Source organism: Thunnus maccoyii, chromosome 20, assembly GCF_910596095.1.
Source record: "Thunnus maccoyii chromosome 20, fThuMac1.1, whole genome shotgun sequence".
Taxonomy (NCBI): Eukaryota; Metazoa; Chordata; class Actinopteri; order Scombriformes; family Scombridae; genus Thunnus; species Thunnus maccoyii.
This window is the reverse complement of record NC_056552.1, coordinates 14,120,929-14,147,345: the sequence shown is the minus strand read 5'-3', so window position 1 is coordinate 14,147,345 and position 26,417 is coordinate 14,120,929. Positions and strand designations below refer to the sequence as shown.

The window sequence follows — 26,417 nt, the reverse complement described above, 5'->3', positions numbered from 1 at the left end:
AAACAAGGAAGAAATTCTACAGTTTCAGTGATAATTAAAAATACTCAATAAAAAAAAGGCAATTAAACTTGGTAGTGTCTTCTGCTGCGACCAGTCAACCCATTGGTACATCCAGCCCAGTATAACTCTGAAAAAGGGATGTTATACTGTAGTAGTACTCTATACTGTTAGCAAATATATGTTGTTTTTCATGAGTTATGTTTGTTGCTTCATTAACTTTTAGAAATTAAGCTGGATTAAACTAATGTGAGTAAGTGCTCTTTTGGCAGTCGGAGAATCCTCCTTACATTCTCTCTCTGTGAGTCAAGATCTATCTGTATTGACAAATGAATATTTATCTCCCAGTTTGCTTGTTTGTTTCCCTGAGAACATGGATTAAACTAGTCTGTTCCTTGATAATTGATCTCAGCCTGAGACAGGTTGAGGTGGAACAACGGGATTTCTTTCTGCCTCTCTCTGTCTCCTTTCATTTGCTACTTTACTTCATTAAATTCGAATTTTAATTCAGGAGTGTTCTATCAATAAACATGGACAGTTCTCCCAGTGCAATACCAAAGCAAACTCTCTTGTAAAAAAAAACGTCAAGTTAGAACAAAGACACCAGGAAAATCAAGAATCACGTCAGATCACTTGATGATGAAATATCACCTTGGTCAAGCAGCACTAACTGCACCTATTTCTTTTATTTCTTTCCTTACATTTTCTATCTCTTGTTCAAAGTGGGCTCTTCTTTCCTGATTTTGCTCAATCCTCTGCCTTGTGTTCCCCAACTAACTGATCTGTTTATCTTATTTGACACCCTCCAAAGGATAAAATGTACAAGCCGCAGCTCAAGCAAAGCTGGAAAAGATGCTACAAAGGAGGCTTGAGACTTACTGTACTGCATGTCGGAGAAAGAGAAGGAAGGATGAGGGGAAGACAGAGGTGAAGTTTGGCAATATCATGGAAGTACAACAGAGACTTATTAGTTTCATTTTCACTGAAAGGCTAATTAGATATCTTGTAATCCACAACAATATCTTTACATGTAAAGAAAATTGGCTTCGCATCTGTAATGATGAAACCAGTGGAGCTCCCTCTGGTGGAGTACATATGACAATCCTTGGAACGGTTGTGAAGTATGTTTTAAGATCTACAATGCACCTGATCTGAGAGGCTCTACCATCTGATACCCCTGGCATGGAAGGGAGCTACAGCTTAAGTCCCCATCTCCTTCATTGTTTCCCCCTTAACAAGAAAAAAAAAATTACATCTAATTATCACAAACAACCTACCACCTGTCCCTCTTCTTTTCCTTTTCTGTCTGGTCCTCTGGTCCTAATGACAGAGTAACAGACACAGTTAACAGTCCTTGAGAAAACCTCCAGAGACCCCATCTGCATCCGAGATACATCAAAGTCTGCTGTCAACGTGTTTTCTGTGCTCAAACGTGATGATGTAGCGACATGGTCTTCATTCGGTGTCCACCGCTAAAAATCATTTAGTCTAAACATCGGTAACGAGAAGCAGCTGTTATCCTCCACCAGCTGAGCTCACAATGAAATGACAAGTAAAGTGCTGCAGGCAACTGACTGGGGTTGTACTGCTGCCTTCAAATCCACTGCAGTCTCTTCATGGTGGTTACATCCAAATGCTCTGTCATTACATTATGGAGAGACTAAGCGTGCATTTGATGTGGGGAAGAGAGAGTGGAGAGAGATGCTGTGCTTTTGTATGCGTGGGTGTGTCTGTCATCTTGTTTGTGATCTTCTTTGGCTTTGCAAATGGGATTTTGCAACTACAGTTCTCTCCAGAAATGTGACTTTGTAAATGTGAAAGTGAACAGTGATATAATGTTTTGCACTCTATGGTGGTTAAGGAAAGGCATTGAAGTTCCATCAGTTTATTAGGTGGGTGATGTAAAATGTAAGAAATACATTTCCATCGAGGTTTTTTTTTTTTGTCTTAATTTTCACAGGCAACATGGCAGAAACAAAGGCACGTGTTTGTGCTCATTCCTTTGGAAAAATGTTTTAAAGTCAAACTGAAATTTTAATTCTCACTTTTTGTGTGAAGAAATATTTCTGTCATGATACTGCAGCTATTGTGCATATTTTGTTTTTTTCAAAAAAGGATGAAGATATTTGTGGAAACAGCTTGATTCCACCCTCAGAGTGTTTATTTCCGATGGCAGAGAGATGCACTGTCAACCTCTGTGGTGCGCTACTGACTGAAGAACATCATACTGTACAGCCTACAAACATTGATACAAGATATCTTCCCCCTTTTTCAACAAGCCCATATAGTGCTGCTTGTCAACTGTTAGTGATTTAAACATAATATGGGAGGACCCTGATGAGTTTGTATTCCACTCGGAAAGCAGAAGCTAGCAAGGAAGACTAACTAGCTTCCACTCATAAAGTGGAAGCTCGATTCAAGAGGTGGAAGCTACTTAGCCTAGCTTGGTAACGTTAGCACTAGACCTTAGTTTTGGTCTAAGATCATTTCATTTCTGCTGAGTTGTCAGCATTCAAATCACATGCTAAAATCAAAGATGGGACAACAGTTAAAAAACGGTTAGCCTATATCTGTGTGGCCAATGGAATTGAAGACATATTATCAACTATTTTAAAAATGTACACAACTCAAAAACAACAAAGATATACAGTATATACTAATTTCTTAGCAAAATGAATTTAGTTTCAATTTCAGCTCTACTTGAAGAAAGGGCATTTAACATATAGCACCTTGTAGTACTGTATTTAACAAGGATATATTTGCTCTACAACAGGGCTGTCAACTACTGATTTTAACATGGAGTGAGATTTGTTCCCGAGGGGAGGAGGTTATTTTAGCAGTATTGACCAACTTGACCTCTCTCTGGCCTTATGAACCAACACCTTTTTCACAGACTTTTTCTTTTCTTTTTTTCTTGCTAATTTGTGTTTATTGGGTAGCATTTTTGATACACCCTCCAGATATTACACATATTTTTCTTCAAAACATAGGATAAGAAAGATCGATGCTCTTCACAAAGTCGCTCCCATCATCCGACACTCTCCACTTAATTCTCTCAGGTCTATCAAAATAGAAGTAATATCTGCATAAATTATCAGTTCCACCAGAATGCGCATCACTATGATTTGTTGCTGCATGCTTTGGGTTCAAACAGATGATGATCAGTGCGTTGACGGACAATCCATGAAAAGTTCTGCCTTGACTTTATTACGCTCTTTGCCTCAGTCCATCTGAGCTTGGAAAAAAAACAAACAACTGCTGTTCCTTCACTTAAAAATCACAAATTTTACATCAGAGGAAGTGAAGACAAAAAGTTACAAACAAAGGCATGTGTAGTGTCAGATTATGAGATGCATGAGTCTCACGCTCAATGTGTGAGAGTTGGCAGCCCTGCTCTACAATGACATCAAAAATTCAATTAAATGTACTTTTTTTTTTTTCTAACTAAGCCCAGTATATAAAACTGTAAATCACAGACTAACACTGTGTGAAAGCTTTAATTGTCTGCAGGCATGGTGGAGCGTGCCTGTCCTATGCTCATTAAGTCTTATAGCTTGAAAACCAAGGCAGCCTTTGTAAACTGAACGCATACACGTGACTCTTTCATCTGCAGTGTTGGTGACAGGCCTGCAGAATGTAAAATATAATGCTGAAAGAACCAAGTCGGTAGCAAAGTATGGCAAAATCAGTCATGTGTGTGTACTGTGGTAGTCTGAGTAGTTATAAGAAGGATAATGTTCGGCTTGCAGATGTATTTCGGAAGAAATTGCTCATATATTCAGAGATAATTGAAGATATACTGTTTACTTGTTGCCAGAAAATGAGTGCATATTTTACACTAATTCAATATTTTAGGGAAACTTAACAAAAACTTAATGTGTCAACTGTACTCAGCATCATCAAGGAAAGATATTTGGTCTTGGTCATGGGATTCTGCCAACAGGTAAGTCTACTCCAATGTTTATAATTGTGTTGCTTTCATACAGCTGCTGGGTGGGGTAGTGGGGGACATGGCCCATTGGCTTTAAGCCTGGAGAACGTCATCCCTAGCAGGATGGATCAGCAGAGGAGCGACGGCATCGTGGATTAGTGCAGCCTGTCAAGGTCTGATGGTGCAGTGACAATTTAATCGCTGAACTGGCTCCCCGTAGAAAAAGGAAGATGAGGGGAAGAAAAACAGGAAGGGAAAGTTAAGAGGCTGTGGTCTTCATTTATATGATTCATTTTGTCATATCAGATTCTGTTAATACTGCTGTCAACATCTCCTGGGTCCTGGGAGAAAAACATAAACAGGCTCATGGAGACACAGACAAACACGCACAGGCACTCTCAGCCTATCCTTAAGCTTAACCATACAGCAAACTACCAATAGAAATGGTTCTTTTCCTCATGGGGACTAGAGAATTGTAGAGTGTTTTTTTTTCATTCTTTTTGTGGGATTTCATATTTTTCCTCATCAGGTTACACAAACATGTCCCCTAAGACATTTGGATGCACACACGCACACAACGTAAGCACTTTGCTTATGAAATACTGGTTTTACTAGTTACCCAGATAGGTCTTGGAGGAACAGACATAAAACAAATCAATGTTCATTTAAATGTGATCGAATATCTTATGTCAGCATGGCTTTGGAAGAAGCAATCAAATGTGCAAATTTGGTCATGAATTATTCACGACAGCAGTCATTCATACCATTAGGTGGCAATTATTTTAATGTCTGATCAATCAGAATCAATGCACAAAATATAATGTAAAGGATAAGCAATGATAGAGCATTTGGATGTAACTGCCATGGCAGGCACACTATAAGTGAGTCAACAACTATTTTTTTTTTTTCTGCTTCTGGCCTCACACTAATGAGGGAAGACGTTACCATGGTGATAGTAGACACGAGCTACCTTGAGCTTTGCCAGGCTTTTAATGAACACGCGCACACAAGGACACACACACACAGGGGATAGTGATTTCATCCTCCACGCTGAGGAGAATAATAGTTAAACCATTAAATATGTACGGACATTTAACGGCATGGTCAAGCACACAGAAACCATTGGGGAGTGCCATGGCAGCTGAATGTTTACTATTTATGCCACATATCTTGCAACATCCCGTAGTCATGTCTCTCTCCCCTCGTTCCCCCGTCAGCCTCTTCGCAAGTAACTGTCCAATAAGGGCAAAAAATCCCAAAAAAATAATCTTAAAAGAAAAAGAACCCATTGGGAAAGTCAGACTTTTTCTTCTATAATCATCATTATTAAAAGGCAGCAACAGATCTCCTTTGCCTTTTCAACGTCTATCAAGGCATGACTTTGACTAAAACTATAATTAATGTGCTGAACGTGCACATTCTTTTCATGAACACCCATTATTACAGGATCATTATATCTATGTTTATACTTTTCTATACTGGTTTAATGTTTTAGACCTTTTTAGATCAATTACACATACATGCCACTTAAGCCTTGATACGTGCAATATTACAACATTAGAACAAAAGACATTAAAAGTTCCTACCAGTGGAGATTTAGATGGAAAACTGTCTTTCTTACTTACTACTTAATATGCAAAATGCATCCTGTTTAATTCTTATATAACTACTTTCTCAACTTTGGTCTGGAATAATAATTTTGAATTTTTACGTTATTAGTTTGGATTTGCATATCAATCAGGATGAAACAATATTCGAAACCCATAATAATGGATTTCAGAGTATAAAAAAAACAGCACCCATGCTCCATTTCTCTCAGTTTCTCTTTGGTGAGGAGGCATCATCAAGCTGTTTCAACTATAAATCTCACTTGCAGCAGCTTTGCATCATCTGTGCAACAAAAGCAAGCCTCTGTGTACTGTGTTGTTGATACAATGCCCATACAAGTTAGGAAACATTCTGTTGAAAGGGAGGCAAGTGTTTTCAGTGAAGGGAGACCATTTTCCTACTGATTTTTGCAAGAGAAATCTTTCTTATTTGAGTAAAGAAAAAAGATTTTTTGCAGCCAGGATGATGGTACTGCAGAAAAATATCACTTTGATGAATACATAAAGAATAAAAAAGAGCACCCGCATCATCCAACTCCACATACCAAATCAAGAATTGACACGTTGTCTGTATAGCAGACCCTGAGTACAGAATTCACAGCTTGTCAACGCCTGAATGTTACGACCATTTCTGTGTGTCACCAAAACACTACACAATGCTGCAGGTGGTGGCCAAAGATGCAGTGCGCCATCATTCCAGTTAATATAGTTCACAATACCCCTCCAACCGCAGCTAACTGCATGCTTTTGGGTTGTTGAGCACATGTCAAACTGATACTGCTGAGCCCTCACATCAAAGTCAAAACCCGCATCATTGAGCAGGTCCCATACTTTGAAACTAAAAACCTGTAAGAAATAATTGTATTGAAAAATTCATCAAGAACGCAACTCTATCTGGGGCTTATCATCAATAAAGGCTAATCTGAAATGAAGGGCATCCAGGCAGAATGATCCTGACACAGTTATTTCCATAAGATATTATCGGGGGCCATAAGGTCCTATTTAGTCTCGGGGTCTAGGAGGACTTTAAGTGGCTGTGGCAAGCTCTGCTTCACTGACTTACCCACATGCCCTCCTGTAGTCCACAGACCTCACATACAGAGCTAACCTTTACACCACAAATTAACCTCCCAATATCTATGGACATGTTACAATTTTCTAAGGTTTTGAACCAAATAAAGTTAGACAATAATAATAATTTCTGCTCAGCAAATAGGATTTTTCTGTTTTGCTGGTGCATATTTGGTATTTTGCTGAACTGCCACGAACTTGGCTGTGCTTAAATAGAAGGAGAGAAAAAATATGTTTTGTGTCAGTAGTGATCATGCAACACTGAAATTCTAGTGTGAGGAATTAACATAATTTGCCCTTGTACTGCCTGCCCATAGAGATTATATCAAATGTGCATGGTGCAAGGCACAATCATATGCTATGTTTAGAGAGTTTTCCAAACAAAACACAGGAACAGATATTATTTAAACTCTTTTTGTGGATGATTTGTTAGGCAATTTCACATGTATCCCTCATTTGGGGAAAAAAATATCTTAAATCATTTTTTGTCATTACTTAACACACATGGGATGTGTGTTGTGACTGTTATTCTACAATAAACTATCAGCATGCACCAATATGCATGAAATGACAGTTGTGGAGGTAGCTGAATCCTCCATGGCGCTGTCGGGCACTGGCAGGTCCGAGCTGCATTGGCACAGCCAAAGTGTCCCAACAGTCAGCCGCAGGTACTGTTTGTCTCATCACGTACCAACACTGAATCCTTACACTGGGCAACAGTTCTCGTTGGACCACAGCAACATGTGTTATCTCTTCCAATTCTAATTTAATTTTAAGGTGCCATATATTCACTTGTGGTGATTCTCTACCTCTGGCACAACAATGTACTTTCCCCTTGGGGAGAAGCTTCTTTAGTGGCGGTTTTATTCCAGACTCGCCATCTCAAAACTGTCTGAGCGCTGAACACCAGAACAGGAAAGCAAGTGAAATTATTGGGTATGACGGCCAGCTCTACTACACCTCCTGATAATGTATTCCTCCACCTTTGGCTTTTTCATATTTTCATAGAATATATGTATTCTACTTTTGTGCGCTCAGTGAGTCTGACATTGAGGGCCAATGAGATGTCATCATCTTAGTCTCTACTTTTCTAACTTGTATTGTGCATTTCAAAATCATGTTTCTCCTCCTCCTGAAGGCAGATTTGATACCAGGACAATATTGTGATTTATAATTATTCATGATTTGAAGCCTAATGTTTCAAATGAGACCAGTAATTTATTTTTTAGATTTCTGTGAAGCAAGTCGACACTGCATTGATATAGTATTGCTTTTCAACAGGAATGTGACTCATACTGTACAAGTAACGGAGACATTGGGGACAATTGTCTTATAGCTTAATATTTGTCTTATTAAAGTAAACATTTATACTCTTGCTCATCCACAGATTGACTGTTCAGTATGAGGCTGTATTCTCAAATCTCACATTTTATAATTGTTATGCATACAGTATAATACATACTGTCCAAAATGATTTTAACATTCTATAATATGTTTGGCTTCAATTTTTGGTCCTCTTAGGGAAAAACTTTAAGCACCTCTAATTTAAAAAGATTGAGACAGAAAAAATATATTTTTCAGTTTGATCTTTAAGTGATTCGTCTGCCATTTTCAACTAATCAAAGAAAGAAAATGTTGGGAAGGTCACTTAAGTAATGGCTTGGTTTAAAAGTCTTCGATCAACAATGTATTATTATTCCTCGTTATCTACACAGTCATACCTCTATATGTGGCCGTCATGTGTCAGGCCCCAAATACCTCAAGACCTCTGAATCTTTGTACATTTATTGCACTTAGTGTATAAGAAGCCACGACACTGATGTGAAAGTAGGTCTTAAACTCAAATTTGCATTTTTATTTTGGGAACCTTATTAGCATTGGCAAACATGAACATCCGGCAGAAGGGGGGGTGGGGGGGAGAAGGAGGAGGAGAAGGAGGAGGAGGAGAGTGAAGGAAATGTTTCATAACAAAATTAATTGATTCCCAAGTTCAAAATTGTGTTGGCATCCAATGATTCAAGTGTTCAAAGATTGTTCTGACATCTTTACTTGTCTAATGTTGGAAAAGATCCAACCATCTATTATGCTCTTTGCACTGTGGCCTGGAGGAGAAGATGACGTCGAAGGAGGCAGCAATCATTAAAGCTTTATTTTTCTGTACTTTAGAACAGACTGAGGAGATCAGCTGTTATTGTCATGAGGACACTGATCCGGCATTGCTTGGAGGGATTACTGATCAACACAAATACCTCCCGCACCTGAAACCTGAGTGTAATCATCTACCTTATATTCCTTCAAATAACAACTTTTTCTCTGTTTGTTGTATCCATAAATGTTGATGGACAATATCTTGATTTATCCTCATACACACTACCTCTGACAGGAAGAAGACCACAATCAACCAGCAGGATAATTTACTCTGTAGTGTAAATGGATAATGTACAGCATTGTATGAATATAGTAATGGCACAGAAGCAGCTCCGCAGCGATCTGCAGGTTTCACATCATTGTTTTGGTTTAGAGCTCCATATGGTTGAATCTACAAAAAATAAAACCATGGGAAGCCATTTTCAGCAAGTAGTCTCACACAAGCTGACTGTACGTTACTTGCCCAGCATGAAATGGCGAAGATTTGAAGTAAACATACAGCTGGTGAAGAGAGTTGAACATTTAGCAAGCCAAAAAAGGACAAAATATTGTTATTCTCAGGAGTTGGTGGATCAAACAAGAGATAAAAAAGGGCAAGTGAATATCGGACTTTGACAGAAAGATTTGAATACTCATCTGGTAAATGTGTAAGAAGGTAACTGTTTACTCAGTCATTCTACTTGACAAGTTAATAGTATACAGTATCAGAGCAAAGTGTTTCTTAACACACACAACAAAAGGATTTCTTTTAGCAGAGCTCAAGACAGTTTTCTCAAATCACTATTGAGAAAACTGTCTTGCCAAATTTCTAGAAATAATTCTTCAATTCCATGGGTTAAAATAATTTTGTACAGTGAAGAATGACTATTTTATCCATTTTATCTCATGCATTGACCATGAGACTCACACAATTTACACTTTTCACACACTCTCACACCACACGTCCATTTTCTCAGCGAAAAACAAATTCATAACTGATAATGTCGTGATGCGAAAAGAGGACACTGACAGCACACAGACAAACAAGACAGAGCAGCACAGCACAACAGCGGCACCGTGCAGAAGTGAGTTATTCAGACCATCAAGGGGAAAGCAAGAAATATACACAAATATTCACAAATCTATTATGGCACGTGGGCAGGAGAGTGAGATACTATGGTTACGGGTTGACAGGTATGCAATGGTCATTTGTCTTATTTTATGAACTGGTCAGGTGTTACTCAGGATCTGTCAGTTTAAAGTTGTAGAGCTGGCCTATGCAGAGCAAGGTTAGTAAAGGTATTGCAGCACTAAACAAGGCCAGAGAGAGGTTGAGTGGGTCAATTTACCACAAATAATGATCATGTTATTATGAACAAAAATAAGTGCTACCCCCTGCCCCCCGAACAGGAACAAATCTCACTCCAAGCTAAACTCAAAAGTTGGCAGCCCTGTTTATTTCATGGAAATAAAATAATCAGTTTAAGAGACTGAGTGTTTGGTATAAGTTCAATTGTTTCAACTCTACAGTATGAAGGATCTGCTGAGTGACTTTCTGCCCCCTAGCGGTCAAAAATCACTAAATGCAGCCTTAATGTAGACTTTAGGTTCAGTGTTTTTATTTCCAAACTATTTGTTGCAAGTTCTCTACAAAATCATTCACTTTTGTGATAATTGTTCTCCAAAGCACTTCTTTAAAACCACAAGTACACCTGGAGTTCCACCTGGTAGCAATGATATTGTACATCTACATGGAAGTGATTTTTGAGTAAAATTATTACATTTTCCAGACTTATTACCTGTACTTTTCTCACGCATAAGCTTTACATAAAAGTACTCACAAACCTGTAATCATTCTTTCATACAACAGGCACTCAGCTCGAGAGAAATTGGCAGACAGCGCCTCTAGGTTAGGCCCTCCAGTCTTTTCCTGAGTCCTATATTTAGTCATTCAACTGTCGCTAATTATAGCCTAGAGTGTAGTTGCTACAAGTCTTGGAGGATTCTTGATGTTGCTGTCACACAGGTGGTGCATTCTAAATGGTTGTGCCGGCCACCGTCATATGACATAAAACACACACTATGATTTCCTCCTATCGTGTAATTACTCTCAGAGCCTTAGCCAGACTCATTCAGTGGAATCATATATAATATATTATCAAATATACAAGTATTGAGAACATGAAAACCTGAATCAGTAAAGTTTGCTGCCATACAAAATTATATCTAATTACATATTTGTTCATTTTTTAGTTACTGTACTACTAAAATTGTAAAACAAATTGTACTTTATATTTTTTATAATATTATAATAACTCTAAACTATCTCTGATAATAAATAATGTGATTGATTTAATTATGTTAGTGAGTTTTAATTAAATGCACCTTTTTCCTGACTTTTTTCCAACTTCTTTTACTTAACATTTACTTTTCTAAGAGGCTTGATTCATGCTCATGCGTCATTTATACCTTTTCTTTTTCAGATGAAGATTTAGGCCCTTTAATTCCAGGTAGGTGTACTAATGAGCTGTTTTTCAATTCAGCACCATTCAGCACAAGTCTTCCCTCAGAGAAAATTTCTTATCATGTATTTTTAAAGTGATGTATTTTTAACGTGGTATTTCAGAGTGATTGCAGACTTGAAGTGGTAGTGTATTGGCCCACAAGGGGGGTGGGGTGTGTGTGTGTGGGGGGGGGGGGGGGGGGGGGGGGGGGCAGACATGACATGTCGGAATGTACAAAGAAGAGAGAATAAATACATATATTTCCTATATACATACTATTACATATGCATGATTAGAAGCGTGCTTTCCTTGCATAATGTTACTCTCATGAGTGTGGTTTTTGCACGACAATAAAAACACATTACATTTATTGGCTAACATTACAGTAATGATAGCTAACAGAATATGCTGCTGCTGTTAAACTTATGAACTCTATTATTTGTTTGCTGCAAATCATTATTTTATACCATTTACTTAATTCTATCATCTATACTATATATACACAATCAGAATGAATCTTCTACTATTGTTGGCTCTCTATCATAAAATTTGAAGAAACGTATTGTAACAGTATATGCTTGCTAATAGGCAAATAAGTTGTCAAATGCATTACATATAGTCTAGGATTGTGTCTGTTGATTCAATAAATTGAATCTAGTTAATTGACAACATTTTACTTGCACCTGCCACATTAGTTGTGTCAAAGTCTGCCTCAGGTATATTTATAGGAATTACTTCTATTTATTCTGTTGGGCAGTCAGAGTGTGAGTGACGGTCTGAGTGAAACAAAAGGGGAAAAAAGGAAAGGGAAAAAAATCTGTTGCTTTTAAGTAAGATCAAAGAAGAATCTTGCAAGAGCCCCTTTTCTTTACACCTACCATTAAAAAGTGCCTCATACAGAAGAGGTCATATCATACAACACGTATGTCAAGGTTAATACATGAGGAGAAAGCTGTTTTATAAAACTGACATCACTATTAGAAGGAACCAAAATGAAGACAGAGGTTTGATCACGCTTCCACTCCATGTGCTTCCTAGTTGGATCTACATGGTAACATATCTTTCCATTTGTGTAGTTTGGTTGTGCGGATCAGGGACTCAGCTGCGTCTAATGCGACCAAAGCATCTCTGATCCCTCGGTTAGTGGTTTGGGTGATTATAGACATTCAGTGCATTTTAGGTGCATTTGCACAACGATTTTCCTGTGCTTCATCACTCTAAGAACACAATCTGCCAGGATGAAAAAAAAAAAAGTTACTTGAATGAAAATGACCCCGAGGTTACTGATTGGAGGGGATGGGCAAATAGAGGAAATGTCAATGCCAAAGAAAACTAAATGCTTCACTCACACATACACACATACACACAGTGCCATCACACTCACCTGCAGTGTCTGTGAACCCCAGCCACGGTTTCAATGATGGAGCACTCTCCCTCATTTAGACAAAAGGCCAGGTCCTTGTCTTCCACACATGGCTTGAAGACCTCGGAGCGTAGACTAGGAAGTGTGGGGGCCATTGCTGAAAACAAAAAGAGAAAGGGAGACAGATTTAGTTACTGTTAGACAGAACAAGTAAAAAAGATCATTTCTCTCATTCTTTCAACTTTGTATCTCAAATCATAGCTAATTCGCACAGGAACATTTCTCACTTCTTTAATCTCTTTGATGTGCTACTGCACATGCCATTATGTTTTAGTATACATATATGGTGATTTCTTTTTATACTGAGATGAAAGCTTTTCTCAGACAGAAATAGAAGACTTCAGTCCTTGTTGTTTTCTGAAACTCAATGAGCTAAAGGCAGGATAGCCTGGGGAACACCTTTTTTCAGTATAGAGTGAGAGAAATGAAAAATTCCTGCTTGATAGTTTGAAAGTTGGACCTGCAATAGAGGAAGCTAAGTAATGGACTGCAATCACACACTTGACTATCAGTACCGCACTGCTTTTTGTGGATGTGTTCTATTAGTTGATTTTATTAAACATTTGTACTCTATTCCATGTTTTTAACCACAATTCCTCAGTGAATTTCTTGGTTTGCTGCTTTAATAAACACAGAAATAAATTACAGACGTAAGGAAGTGAAACGATAATATGTTAGTACTCCACTACACAGAGACAGAACAGAGAGAGATGGGTCTGGTGATGTAGCTTTAATTCTCTTCTTCAAGTCTGACCCTGAGCTGCTCTCACATAAAGAGCATGGCTGCCATGTACAAGCACTGCAATGCAGGGTTCTCCACCCTGTGAAATATGCACAGCTGTCAGGCATGTGGTCACAGTGATATATAAATGTTGTGTGCTAGCATGTGCAACCACACGCTAATGTATGCAAAATCCTTCATGCACAAGTACACATATTGACGCGCACACACACACACACGCACACACACAGTGACAGAAATTATTACTCAGATGATTGTTCACTCCATCATGTAGTCAAGTATTGAAAATTGGATTGACTGGTATTGTGCTCAATATCTTGCCAATACAATTGCATGACACATCTGATTCTGCTTACATCCATTTATATTATGCGCATAAACACACTATTGAAATGCACACTCACTCACAATCACACATACACACCATATTCTTGTAATTGTCATTCTGTCCCTATTTCTATCATCCGTTTGCTTGAGTCTGGCGCATCTTTGATGCCCAGTCTGCTTTGTGTGCCACACTTCTGTTGGCCAATGGCCTTCTTTCAGCTGGAGCTCTAGTGAACAATCGCATGTGGCAGAATAAAAACTCTCTAATCCGTTTGTTGCGCCCCAGTGTCCAGTTCAATCTATGTTTTGTTTATGGCCATTGATCGATAAATCTGGGGCTCTTGATGTAAGGCCCAGGAGATGATGAGAGATCAGAGGGAACACAAAAAGAGATATGTGTAGCTCCTGGGGCCGACCAAGACTCCACTCTGTCAGAGTAATAACTTTGGGAGATATCATTTAAATCACGTACTGTAGAGGCTGTAGAAGACAATGGGACATCTTTCTAATGTTAAACTGTATTTTAAAGTACAGAAAAGGTTCACGTTCTGTTATATGTCTTGCCTTTTGCTTGCTACGCAGAATAATTTTTGGATCACTTCTTATTATCAGCCCCACGTGTGTGTGTGTGTGTGTGTGTGCATATGAAAGTAGGCCTCGAACCCGAGCTGACTCTGTTACTCTCTAGGCTTTAAAAGACACTGGATTACATCGTGTAATATTAATTCCACAAATTCCCACAGCGAAATGTTCAAAGGGTTATCTATTCCAAGATGCAACTTTAAGAATAGAAAATAGAACACAACATCCCCCTGTGGTATGCATGTCCCCGGCAATAATTGTCATGGCGTTTAAAGTCCCTCATAGATTTTTATTCAGCAGTGACCACATGTGAGAAAAAGCATGTTTGATCTATACAAATACTGCTATGTTAGGTCAGTAGTTCAGGGTTTAAGCACATGAAACAGAGCTTTTTCTGACAAAAGAGAAAATTGATTGTGCACTATAAGCTAAACCATTGATATATTTACATTAGAAAAGCCAAGGTCATGCAGATATCAGACAACCTTTTAGTAAGTGTATCGCAAGTAATCTTATCTTTACTGAAACGTTTCAAAAACTTTTTTTCCTCCCTGTAATAAAAGTGGTTCAAGTGCAGCATCACTTCATTTACCACATGTTGGTAGAGGAGCAGAGGGGTAGGATGTGAACTACAGAAGGTCACTGTTGTTCCAGTGACACAATGGCACTTTGAGAATCGATGATGATGTATGATGTCTCCATATATTTTTTTCACGAGGGACAAAGCTCTCACAGTACCCAAGTCTACGGCACCACCTTTTGTATATTGGTGCTCTTTTTCAGGTACTGAATGTGCCAGTTTCACAGCCAGAGGGAGGGAGGCTGACATGGGTATCTTAAATTAAACATATTATGGCATACTTTAAATGTGCAAAGGAATTCCAGAATAGCTGATCTTTCAAATGTCCTGCGGTTTTTAATATTGCACAAACCTGCGCCCAGTGAATCATTTGACCTATGCAACACGTGAAAGAAATTACATACATCCCAGCCTGCTCTCTTATTTCCTTAAAAGGAAATAAGGAAATAAGAGAGCAGAAAAATATTTGAGCCTCTTACCTGTCATTTTACAAGATTAAGACTCTGCTATTCTTCAGTGGGTGCAAGGTCTACAAACAAACAGCCTGTACTGACTACCTCTCAAAAATCTGCAAAAATCCCTCTTAAGACTCCATTCTCCACTCCTTTAGCCTGTTGGCCACATCAAGGAACAAGTCATCTTCAGATGTGTTTGGCCTTGAGCAATACAGGCTGTCAATTTCTTATAGGTTCCCTTTTCATCACTGTGACAGGCAAGAAATGGTAAAAGAAAAAATCTGCACCATTGCAAGCACAACTCGGGCAGTTTTGAATGAGCACCTGCCAAACAGGATCCTGTTCATATGTTCTTTAAACATCCCCCTATCAGAGGTTACAAGTTAATAAAGTAATTAGACAATTTCTTGAATGTATTAGAGCAGAACGGTGAAAATCTGTTTCTTTATGTTTTGACCTGATGTTTTATTTTTTTATTTCTTGACTATCAAGGCATTGACCCTGAATAGATCAGTGTACACTCTGCAATTGGTCCAAAACTGTCAGACCATGTACCAAGTATTTTTTCAGACAACAGATGTTCGCACTCTTTTTTTTATACCAAACCAGAACTGAAAGCACACCACAGTTTTTAAATCACTCTTTGTCTTCATTACTGAGCTAATAGCTGAAAAATGATGTGTCCCTTGCTTTTAGTTATTATTAAGATGTAGTGTCATGACTAATTATGAAAAACATACAAGTCATCATTAGGTCCATTTATCAACACTTTTAATGAAGCCTTTCACACACAAAAAAACAAAAAAAACCCAATCTCTCAGTGCAAGCCTCTAGCAAAATCTATGAAACTCAGACTGCTAGGTAGCTGAAACCATGGTGGAAAATGTGCTAATAAATGGCAGCTGCAGTGGGAGCGTGATTCATCCTGGACTCTTTGAAATCATTTTCACGTCTCTCACTCTCCCCGTTGCACAAAGGCAATCCAGATTGCTGATTCCCAAGGTAACTTTCAAGGAATCCACTGGCTGGGGATCACAGATTCAGATGATGCTGGAGAGATCAGAGCTATCTGAAAGGAATACGGAGGCCATAGTGCGTCTTCTCACTTGTAATGAATCACTTTTAATCCGTATCTTAATGTCCAACTGTTTAAAATATGTATAAGATTCATTTCACTCTGAAACGAACCATTATCTCTGATGGGGGGATATCATTACATGCAGATATGTTATTGTGACACAAAGGTTACAATAACTCCACAGGAAAAAAAGAAAATCCCACTGAGTTAAAACTGAAGGTACTGAATGAAAATAGAGCTTGATGCATTGTATATTATTATCACAAGATCTGGTAATTATTGAAAAAGAAGCATGGGAGTCAGACAAATAATCTTTTCTTATAGTAAAATGAAAAAGATGACAATGAAGATCAATTAGTACATTTTTTTTAAGAATACATACAGATACAGCCAATGAAAGTGCACAAAAAGCATGCCAGTGTCTGCAGTCAGAATATTAGTGAAGGAAGGATCTGAAGAGTTTTGTAACCACTGAGACATTTTCAAGGTTCTGCTAGGAACAGATCATTTGAGAGTATGTAACACAATCTGCTTTAGAACATACAATATTTATACCATTTGGATAAGACACAGTTTTATAAAACAAAACATGTCTTGACAGAGCCATAAAAATGTGGGCATCGCTTCTTTACACCCTATGATTATCTTAAATGGAATAAATGGTGAATGCTTGATTCATAATGGTTTGTTCCTGTTGTTGTCAGTGGCATATGTCACCTCAGTTTCACAGTCCCACTTTCACTTTTTAGCTCACACTTTCAACTGCAAATTATAGTTCGGCTGAAAGCGGTGGTTACATTACAATTTTCGCAGCCTTGATTCAAAATACAAACTCTTTTAAAAATGTTACTGTCACAAAAAATAGTGAAGTTGTGTTATCACATTAGATATATTATTATTGTCTGCATGTACGTCATTTGCACATATACCCACAGTATATGGATGTACTGTAGACAGAGCTTTGCTTGGTATGGCTTTCTGCTCTGCTGCACCACACTTGTGGAACAGGGGGCAGCACAGACCCTGGTCTCTTTTAAAAAAGGTTTAAAAGCCTTTCTGTTCAGGAAGGCTTTTTCATCTTAACTCTTATTACTATTTTCTTTATGCTGTGTGTTCTATGTTATTAATACTGTAGCATTTTGAGTTTGACTATGAATGAAAAGTGCGGCACCAATTAAATGTATTATTTATTTATTATTACAGACAACACAAGAGACAATTCCATTTACAACTGTAGCATTTTCCTTCTATGGCTTCCTTCTAATGTGCTCATTAGTGTTCTTGTGCTGAGCCTTATCCCCCAGGAGACAGTGGTCGGGAGAGAACTGCCTGTGTTTACTGCAGCAGACATCAAAGAGGGCCTTACTACGTAAAGGGAGGGTCCTCAGAGAGCCTGCTGATTGCTTACCCATCATGTTCCGCTGCCTTTTGGACAGAACTATATTCAGAGAAATATACAGTGGCTCCAGTATGGACAACACATTGCACTTGACAATGCCATCTGTCACAATGGAAATGACTGGATACTGGTTTCTTTTTTTTTTTTCTGAAGCAGTCTACCAACCTCTGCAGCAGGAATATAGAAATAGTTTATCACTGGAATCCTTATTAAAACGCCTGCATGCAGAGAGGATAAATGATCAGTGTTTCAAGCCTTGAAAAAAAAAAAGCAAAACATGTTGATACAGTTTTAGAGAAAACCTTCCTTCACACAATAACACATGAAAAAAGTGCCTAACATATGGTTAGGATAGTCCAACTCCAAAACACACATCAAAGAATGCTACAAGAAGTCATTCTTGCCATCAGTCTGTACAACGGCTCTCCTGTGTGTCGAGAGAGGGGACTCCTCTGACACTGAAGACAGACTTTTATTTTAGTTTATTACATTGTCCATCACATCTGTTGTATTTCAGATTCATAGTTTTATAATTGTTGGGGTACTGTCTGTATATGCTGTTGTCATATGTATGTATATGCAGGTATCAATATTTAATAAATGCAATTCTGACATCCATGGACAATCATGCACCTTACTACCATCTATCTATCTATCTATCTATCTATCTATCTATCTATCTATCTATCTGTCTGTCTATCTATCTATCTAATCTCATGTTTGGAGCAATAATTTTGCCTCCTAAAAGTGAAGATGTGAATCCTGTGTACAGGGCAATAGCAGCTAAGCTAACGCTAATGCTTGCAATGCTACAGTAGTTACAGCTGCTTAATGCTACACATGTAGCAGGCGCAGTGCTGCCACAAAGCTCTTTCTGACCAACAGACAGTCTCCTTCTCAGCAAGCCACTAACAAGCAGAGACTGTATTCTGCATAAAGAAGTCTAATTTCACTAGTGTGACAAAATGTTTTGCCATTTTTTTAAGCAAATGTAACAAATGTATGTAATACCATGCTTATGCATGTAATTGAACTGCTGCCAAAGTCAACAATCTGATTTCAAGCACTAGCTACAGTAAGCTAGCATTTCTGTTTGACAGTTAACTCCCATGAAAGTAATCTATTCAAACTATCGCACAACACATGGCAAAACACATATACTATATATGTTACATAAGCTTCACAGTAACTAGCAGGGACATAAACAGCATACATGAATATTTAAACTGAAAAAATACATTAAACTAGTGGGCCTTGAAATATAAGGCTGTAGGCGACATGTTCAACAAAAACAGAGGGAAGAGTAAGAACTAGAGTTGCTTTACAGCCATGAATAGCCAATACTTACTAACAGAAAAAACACATGGCCACTACAGTATGAACCTACAGTTCAGTGGCATAACCTTGTAACACAAACACACATACAGACATCCACACAGAAACATGCACATAAATACTATACTATATGTTTTGCATGATCATCAAGACGACAGGCCTTGGGAGACCTTCTGTCCCTGACATGACACAAACAAATAGTAGCTGACCCTCGGGACAGTTGGTTAAAGGTGGCAGTCGCTGCCTGTAAGCAGGGTTAAAGAGCACATGGCCATGGTCGCCATGACAGCCTAGTGATAGGCACTCAGTGGGACATTTGTCAAAGGTACTCACGTTGGCCTTCACTCTACTCCCACTGGTGGTGGCTGTTAAGTGTCAGGCTGTAACATACAGCTTATACTATACCTTAATCCTATGATTATTTTGCATATGTTCAAACAAGAACTTTTTTTTCCATTTCAGGGAAAGCAGATATGGAGGTTTTTGCATGGTTCGAAAAAGAAAATGGAGAATTTAATCCCACTTCAACCTAGAGTGCCTTCAGGAGTTCGAAGTGCTGTTTTGTTCTAATAGCATCATTATTAGATAAACTAAATAGGATTTTCAAAACGTTCTAAATGACAGGTCCAAAGCAGCAGGTTAATAAACTAGACCCCAGAAGACATCAAATATCCATTAAACCTTAAAGGAACAATTCACTGCTGAAAGAAAAGTTTTAATTATCTCCATTATCTCCTGACCCCATGTCAGCTGAATCTTGATTAAAGTTTGGATGACCACCGTACACCGTACACAACAATTGAGCCCCCGCAGTTCCACCCTACAGCCTTCTCCCACACCAGCTCCGAGCAGATCATAAAGTGACCATGAAATTTCTCTCAACAACCCACACAACATAGTGCAAATGTTTTACAGCCAAGAGACTTCACTGTAAGCCCGAAACGCCTGTACTGTGCTCTACCAGAAGGCCCAGCTTGCTTGTTGTGTGATGTGCTCTTTACCTCTGTTGGAGGTGCAATGTGTCTGCACTGTCAGAGACTAGTAGACGAGTGTACAGACATCAGGGGAGCTAGGGTTGACACAGGAGGGAGAACTGAATTTTGGATAGGACTGATTCTTCAAGATATCATAGTAAAATTCTCTGAATCCATTTGAAGCATTATTTTCACCTAAGACATTAAATTGATGTACTTTATTACAAAAGTACTCTTAAGAGAATACACAAGCACACTGATTAAATGAAAATATGACCCATATTGTCAGGTTATTATCAGCACCGTGCCCAAACTTAATGCTTTTCTAAAGGTGTCCAGAGGGGCTTTTCGAAGATAACTTGCCTCCTCAGTTGCACATCTTTCTGACTCAGTGGTGGTAATGAAGTCACAATGCCAACAGACTTCAAATGCCGATCATAACAGTGGCATCACGACAAGAGGCAGCAGTGACTCCACTTCTTTTGGCCTGCAGATCCTCCTGCAGCTTGGTTATCAAGGTCAAAATGAAACTGTTGAATGCTACTGCGTCCCTGTTTAAGATATGAATCAGAAATGATGTTTGTAAGAATACTCAAACACAATATAACATTATTAGATGCAATTCCTCCTCTGCTAATTTGTCTTCACAAACCGTACATGGTAATAAGGAACTAGACAGATGATTTATCCTGATTAATTGATTGTAATTTGTGGTGTAATTATCATAATATACCACCAGGAGGGACACAATGATGTTACTGCTCATGATCTCAGAAATGAAACAAACATGAAATTTTCTGTACTGTATGTGGTGCCTGTTATTCCACTGATATTTGTAATGTGTTTAAGCCATATTTCTTTATCTTGTGACAGCTTTGTTTGTTGTTTTTCAGATGCCTTTGTAATTGAGTATGATCTATGTTACAGCAATATGTGTTACACATCACATTAGCTAAACGACTATGATGTAGATGCAAGCACCAGTGGCCGTGTACGTCCATTCACTTGGGGGTAAACTCGTAAAAGCTGTTAAGTGTGGGATGAGTGCTTCTACCTCATAGTCAACAGTGGGTGATGTACTTATATGCCATTATCTCCATTACTTACAGAGAAAATAACAGAATAACCAGCAACTGGGGAAATAAATGTGAATCTATCAAATGTATATTTAATGAGCAAGGTCGCCTTAGTGCTTTTACCACGGTAATGACATTAAATTTAGATTTGGATTCCAGGACAGGACACGCAAGAAATGAGACCCAAATTAAAGCTTTGCTGGAGTTTTGCTGAAATATACATACCTGTGGTGTTGCTCGAGGAAGGACCAAGTAATTGATAATTCATCACTGTTTACAAATGGGACACCATGAAAGCAGCTGTGAAACTAAAGAAAAACACACAACGCTCGCATGCAAATGTGCAAGAAGGCGTGACAGAAGAGGACAGACTTATAAAATAAATGCATGTATGAGGGATTATGTACTTTTGATAGAACACATTTATATATAAAGAAGTACACTTGGATATTACCTGGCTGTGACTTTGCATTACAAAAAAATAATCAACTATATTACTCATTAAATAACAACAACATAATAAGCTTTAGTTATTTTCACAAAATACTCATTTACAGATATGATTACAATCTGTAATTGGTATGTCTGTGTGTGCTTGCCCAGCATGAGGCCATCAAAATATCTTATTCATTTCCATGGAAAGTCTTTTGTTCTTCATTAAAATTTATTAACAACGCTAACAAACCATTTATCAAACACGGCATATTTGGCTTGCCTGTTAATGTGCATCTAACTGTTACCACACTGCTGATACCAAACTCGGTCCTGCCTTGGCAGTGCCTGTCTCCATCTGCCTTTTTTTTTAAAGACTATATTTAAAAAGATGGCATAAAAATTTAATCCTGGGGGGTTCTAGAGGATTATGCTGTGCCAGCAGAAACTGGCAGTGAGACTGAGAGGTGCAGTCGGACGAGTACCTAATTGTGTCTTAATTTAGTTACTGTAACATCTTCACTGACATGACGGCTGGAGCTAAAAGCGCTGATTTCTTCATGCTGATGAGTGGAGATGCAGTGTTATCAGTGTTATGATCACTGCACAGTTGTTTTAAAATACTTTGCTGTGAAAAACCAGCATTTTTATTTTCCTTCCATGGGTATTCACCACGCTCCCACTTTAAGCCCGACAAACATATTTGAATTGTAAATGACTCAAAATACTGTTTTATGCAACACTCGTCTCTAGATGCAGTTCTGCACATGCAAACAGATCAAATAGTAATGAAAGGAGGGGAAGAGAGCAGAAAAGGAAAAGTTGGAAAGCCTGATTTGTCTCGACCCCTGCCGTGTAAACCAAGAAGGATTGAGAAATCATTTTGATCACGTTATTGATGCTATTATCTCGTTTTTTTCTCTCTCTATTTGGTTAATCCAACATGAGGCATGCAATTATTCACTCCTGAGAGGACAACAGGAGAGGAGGGGTGGTGTGCAAAGGGTGAGAACTTGACAAGAAAGACAACCAAACACCCCTGGAGATCATTGCATTTTTATAATTTTTTTTTAAAGGCACACTGATCTGTATACTCTGTCTCGTCACCATATTCCTGTCACTCTTCCTCAAGGGAACTCCGGTATGCATTTTCTACAACATCAACATGCATCCCCATCTAAGCATGAAAGAGAGTAAGAGGAGGGAAGTTGAATGATTCACCTACGTGGACCAGAGAGTGGCTTCCTGTCAGCGATGTTGATTAAAATTCCTGGGACCAAGAATGCAGGGTGTGATGTACGACGAGCAGGTGGTGTGGGTTTAATATGCATGAGCGGACGGCTCCTGCATCTGCAGATTGGCAGTCACTGAGCTTGCCTGTCCGCTCCCTTGGCAGCTCTCTTGGCATATGGAGCTACTGGGGGCATACATGAGCATAGCAGGGGGGATGGTCTTAGCACCCAGTGATACATTTTACTCTTTTTGTGACTCCTGAGATCAGAAGGTGGCAGCTAGCTTCTTTTGGTTAGCTTTGGTCTCCTCTAAATAGCCGAGATGAAGGTAGAAGAGAGCATTTTTCCGCGGTATATTTTATTGATTTTATACAAAGAGCAGGATCAAAGGGGAGAGGGATTAGAGGAGCCGATGTAAAAATTGACTGAGATGGGGTAGCGACTTAGGCTTACCGGAGGGAAGATGTGATTAGCCCTTACACCATCCCAACTGGTGATTCTATTGATATGAAAAAAAGCAAGCACAATCCTACTCTAGATTTTGAAAGAGGGGGAAATGCAAGCTTAGCTAGTGATGCCTTGCACTCTATTTGACACATAAACTGTGACTTGGAAAGGTTTGGCTGTGTAAGTATTTCAGAGAGCTTTATAGAGTCAGATTCACAGAGTTCTGTGTTCTCGTGGGCATATCGCAATGTGGTATTTTTCTGTGTGTGTTTTTCTTTTTTCCCCTTGGCCCGTGCCTGTTTGTTACTTGGTGATTCGATGTGCGCTGCAGTGGGAGGAGAGGTGCAGTAGGGGGGGTGTGTCGCTGGCAATCCAGCAGCACACTGCAATTTTGATGTCAAGTTTGTCCACATTTTATGCTTTCTGCCTGGGCACTGTGTCACACCTGTGTTTGGTTTATATTTCCATTGCATCAGTTGTACCTCTCTGAAATTCAGCAAAGCCCTTTTATTCATGTTATGCTTGTCTGTTAGACTTTCTTTATACATTATTCAAACCGCAGGTGCATCTAATCGTTCAAAAGAAGATGTTATATTATGGCAATAATGCAAGAAAGGCTGTTCTTTCATCTACACTCTCAAATCTTGTGCAACCAGCACCGTGCTTTTGTAAAATCAGCCATATAAACTTCCGTGCTTTTGTGCTCATTAAACTATTTGGTTATATCAGAGTTGGAGTGTTGGAGACAATGATGATGACTTCTTAACGGCAGCATCACAGAAACAAGCACAGTGATATTTTCAAAAGACATACAAAAACGAGATATGCAGATAAAAGATAATATACTAAAAATATTACACTAATCTGAGCCAGGCAGCTACACTATACAGTGTCAAGCAAATATATGTAGGTTAATAATTGAGTCTATGTTAAGTATACCTGTAATGAGTCATTTAGAGACAAATCTGTAAACACAATGAATGTACTAATTGGATTACATTAATGATAACTAGCTTGGAAAAACTCACCAGGGGACAACGGTTAATCCCAATTATAAAGCCCACTAACTGCACATCTCGTGGACAAAGCAAAGCCCTGATGAGTTTTGCTTTCCCTTAAATGGGGCAAATTTCCCCTGTCAGCTCATTCCGCTGAATAAAGCCATCCATATCTTAGGCTACATTCAGAGGCAGGAAAAAGTTTTTTCATAACAATGTGAACAGCACAAATCACATGGAATCTGGTCGTTTCAATTCTGATTTGGGCCACCTTCATATGTGCTCCTAAATCAGACACAAGTCTGATGTTTTGCATTGCAACCTCACTCTGAAGTCACTCTGTGCATACAAACATGGAAAACAGCTTCTGTAGAGGTGGTCAGTGGAGGGACAGTGAGATGTTTGACCTAAAAAGTATTTGTGGTGACATTTCTGCTCACGAATTCGCTTCCACTGCACATCAACGTATAAATTAAACCGCAAACGCTGACTTCAGTGACCTCCATGTTTACTTCTGTATGATAGCATGCCTCATGTGATGTTTTTGTGCATGTGGGTCAGTTCAGGACTGTGACCAGGTTAATCTGATATTGGCCACATTAAAAAAAAAAAAAAATGAACAACCAAACAAAAAAAAACAAAAAACAGATCTGAGCAATAAATCCGAATTGAGCACTAAGGCTTGCAGTGTGAACGTAGCCTCAGAGGTAGCTCCCTCACACATACACACAAAAAAGAAGTAACTGCAAATTCGCCCTGGCATTATCACCCTAAAGCTCTAACAAAAATAAACATAGGTAGAAACGCGTAGCCACACACACCCGCAAAATGCCTGCTGCTCTCAATGGAGCAGTGGGAACAGGATTACATGCCTCTCAGACTGCTCACTCCAAGCAAAAAGACACAGCTCTGATCCAATCATGGTGACACATGCAGAAACAAGGAAAAGGTTGTGGCTTGGCCTCCCTCAGGAACAAGCCTGTCATCAGCATTTCCTGACAAGAGAGAGAAGAACTCTGACATAACACTGGTAATTTTTTTAAACGGATTCAGCAAATAACAATAAGTGACAAGGGACTCTGACGCGACAAGTTTGTGAGTATTAAGGTAAAGTTTTATGAGTACAAATGTGTCTACAGGCTTTACCCCGAAAGCAAGGCTGCCAAACACATAGTGTGGGGTATCTCCAAGTCCACAGAAATGCTGGACTGGCACTAGGACTGCAGCATTGGCACTGACGCTGGATCAGTGAAATCCTGTTTAGCCCCCCCCTGGCCTTCAGGGAGTGTCTGCCATCTAATTCTAGCCAAATCATGGCCTGCTTAACACCTCACCACCTGCTATGTTTATCTGTATGTGTGGGAGAGAAAGAGAGAAACAGTGTGTTCAGTGCTAAGCAGAGAAAAGTGCGGTGACTGTAGATATAGTTCGACTCCAGGAGTGACCTCATTCTCTAAGACGAAGCATGACTGCAGGAAACACACACACACACACACACAAGCTCGATCCAGTATGCTTTTCCTGTACACTTATTACGTTTTCCATAATTTCCCCATACATATTGAGCAGTGATAATAGTGTAGTCTGTTAATTGGATGTGTTCGGAATGGCCAACATAGGGATTTGATTTTTATGCAAGTCATCCAGTGTGAGTGCGTGAAGTGATTAATGGTGATGATTTCACCTGTCACATCGGAGCAGTTAAATCCCTGTAAAACATATTGCTTCCCCCAAAATATTCTTCTCCATTCTCCTCTACGGCCTCTATCAAAGGACGTATGAAAACATTAAACCTGACGGACAAAAATGTTGTGTGTGAATGATGGTTGTGTTTTCCGAAAGTGGTTCTCTCCGGTGCACAGCGTTCCCTAACAGACATATTAATCAAAGAAGTTTCGCTTAGAGCCATTTGGGGGATGAATACAATGCAGTCCCCTCATTCCTCTGCACAACAATGTTGCCTCTGCTTGATGTGTCACACTCAATGAATGCCACAGGCATTTTACTGACTGGATGTCTGTCTCCAAATTACTGCAAAAGACTTTCTCTTGGGGAAACAAATGTAGAAAATTTTGGCTTCATGGACAAAGTGTGAAATGC

The 26,417-nt window shown here is 38.9% G+C and overlaps 1 protein-coding gene across 1 annotated transcript in view; it reads right to left on the bottom strand.

Annotated features, from left to right (window-relative positions):
• Nucleotides 1–26,417, bottom strand: part of nrg3b (neuregulin 3b) — a 202,621-nt gene that overhangs the window by 89,717 nt on the left and 86,487 nt on the right. Inside the window, exon 2 of the mRNA XM_042396662.1 lies at nucleotides 12,622–12,757. Within this exon, the coding sequence (XP_042252596.1) occupies nucleotides 12,622–12,757 (136 nt within the window). The remainder of the gene's footprint in view (nucleotides 1–12,621; nucleotides 12,758–26,417) is intronic.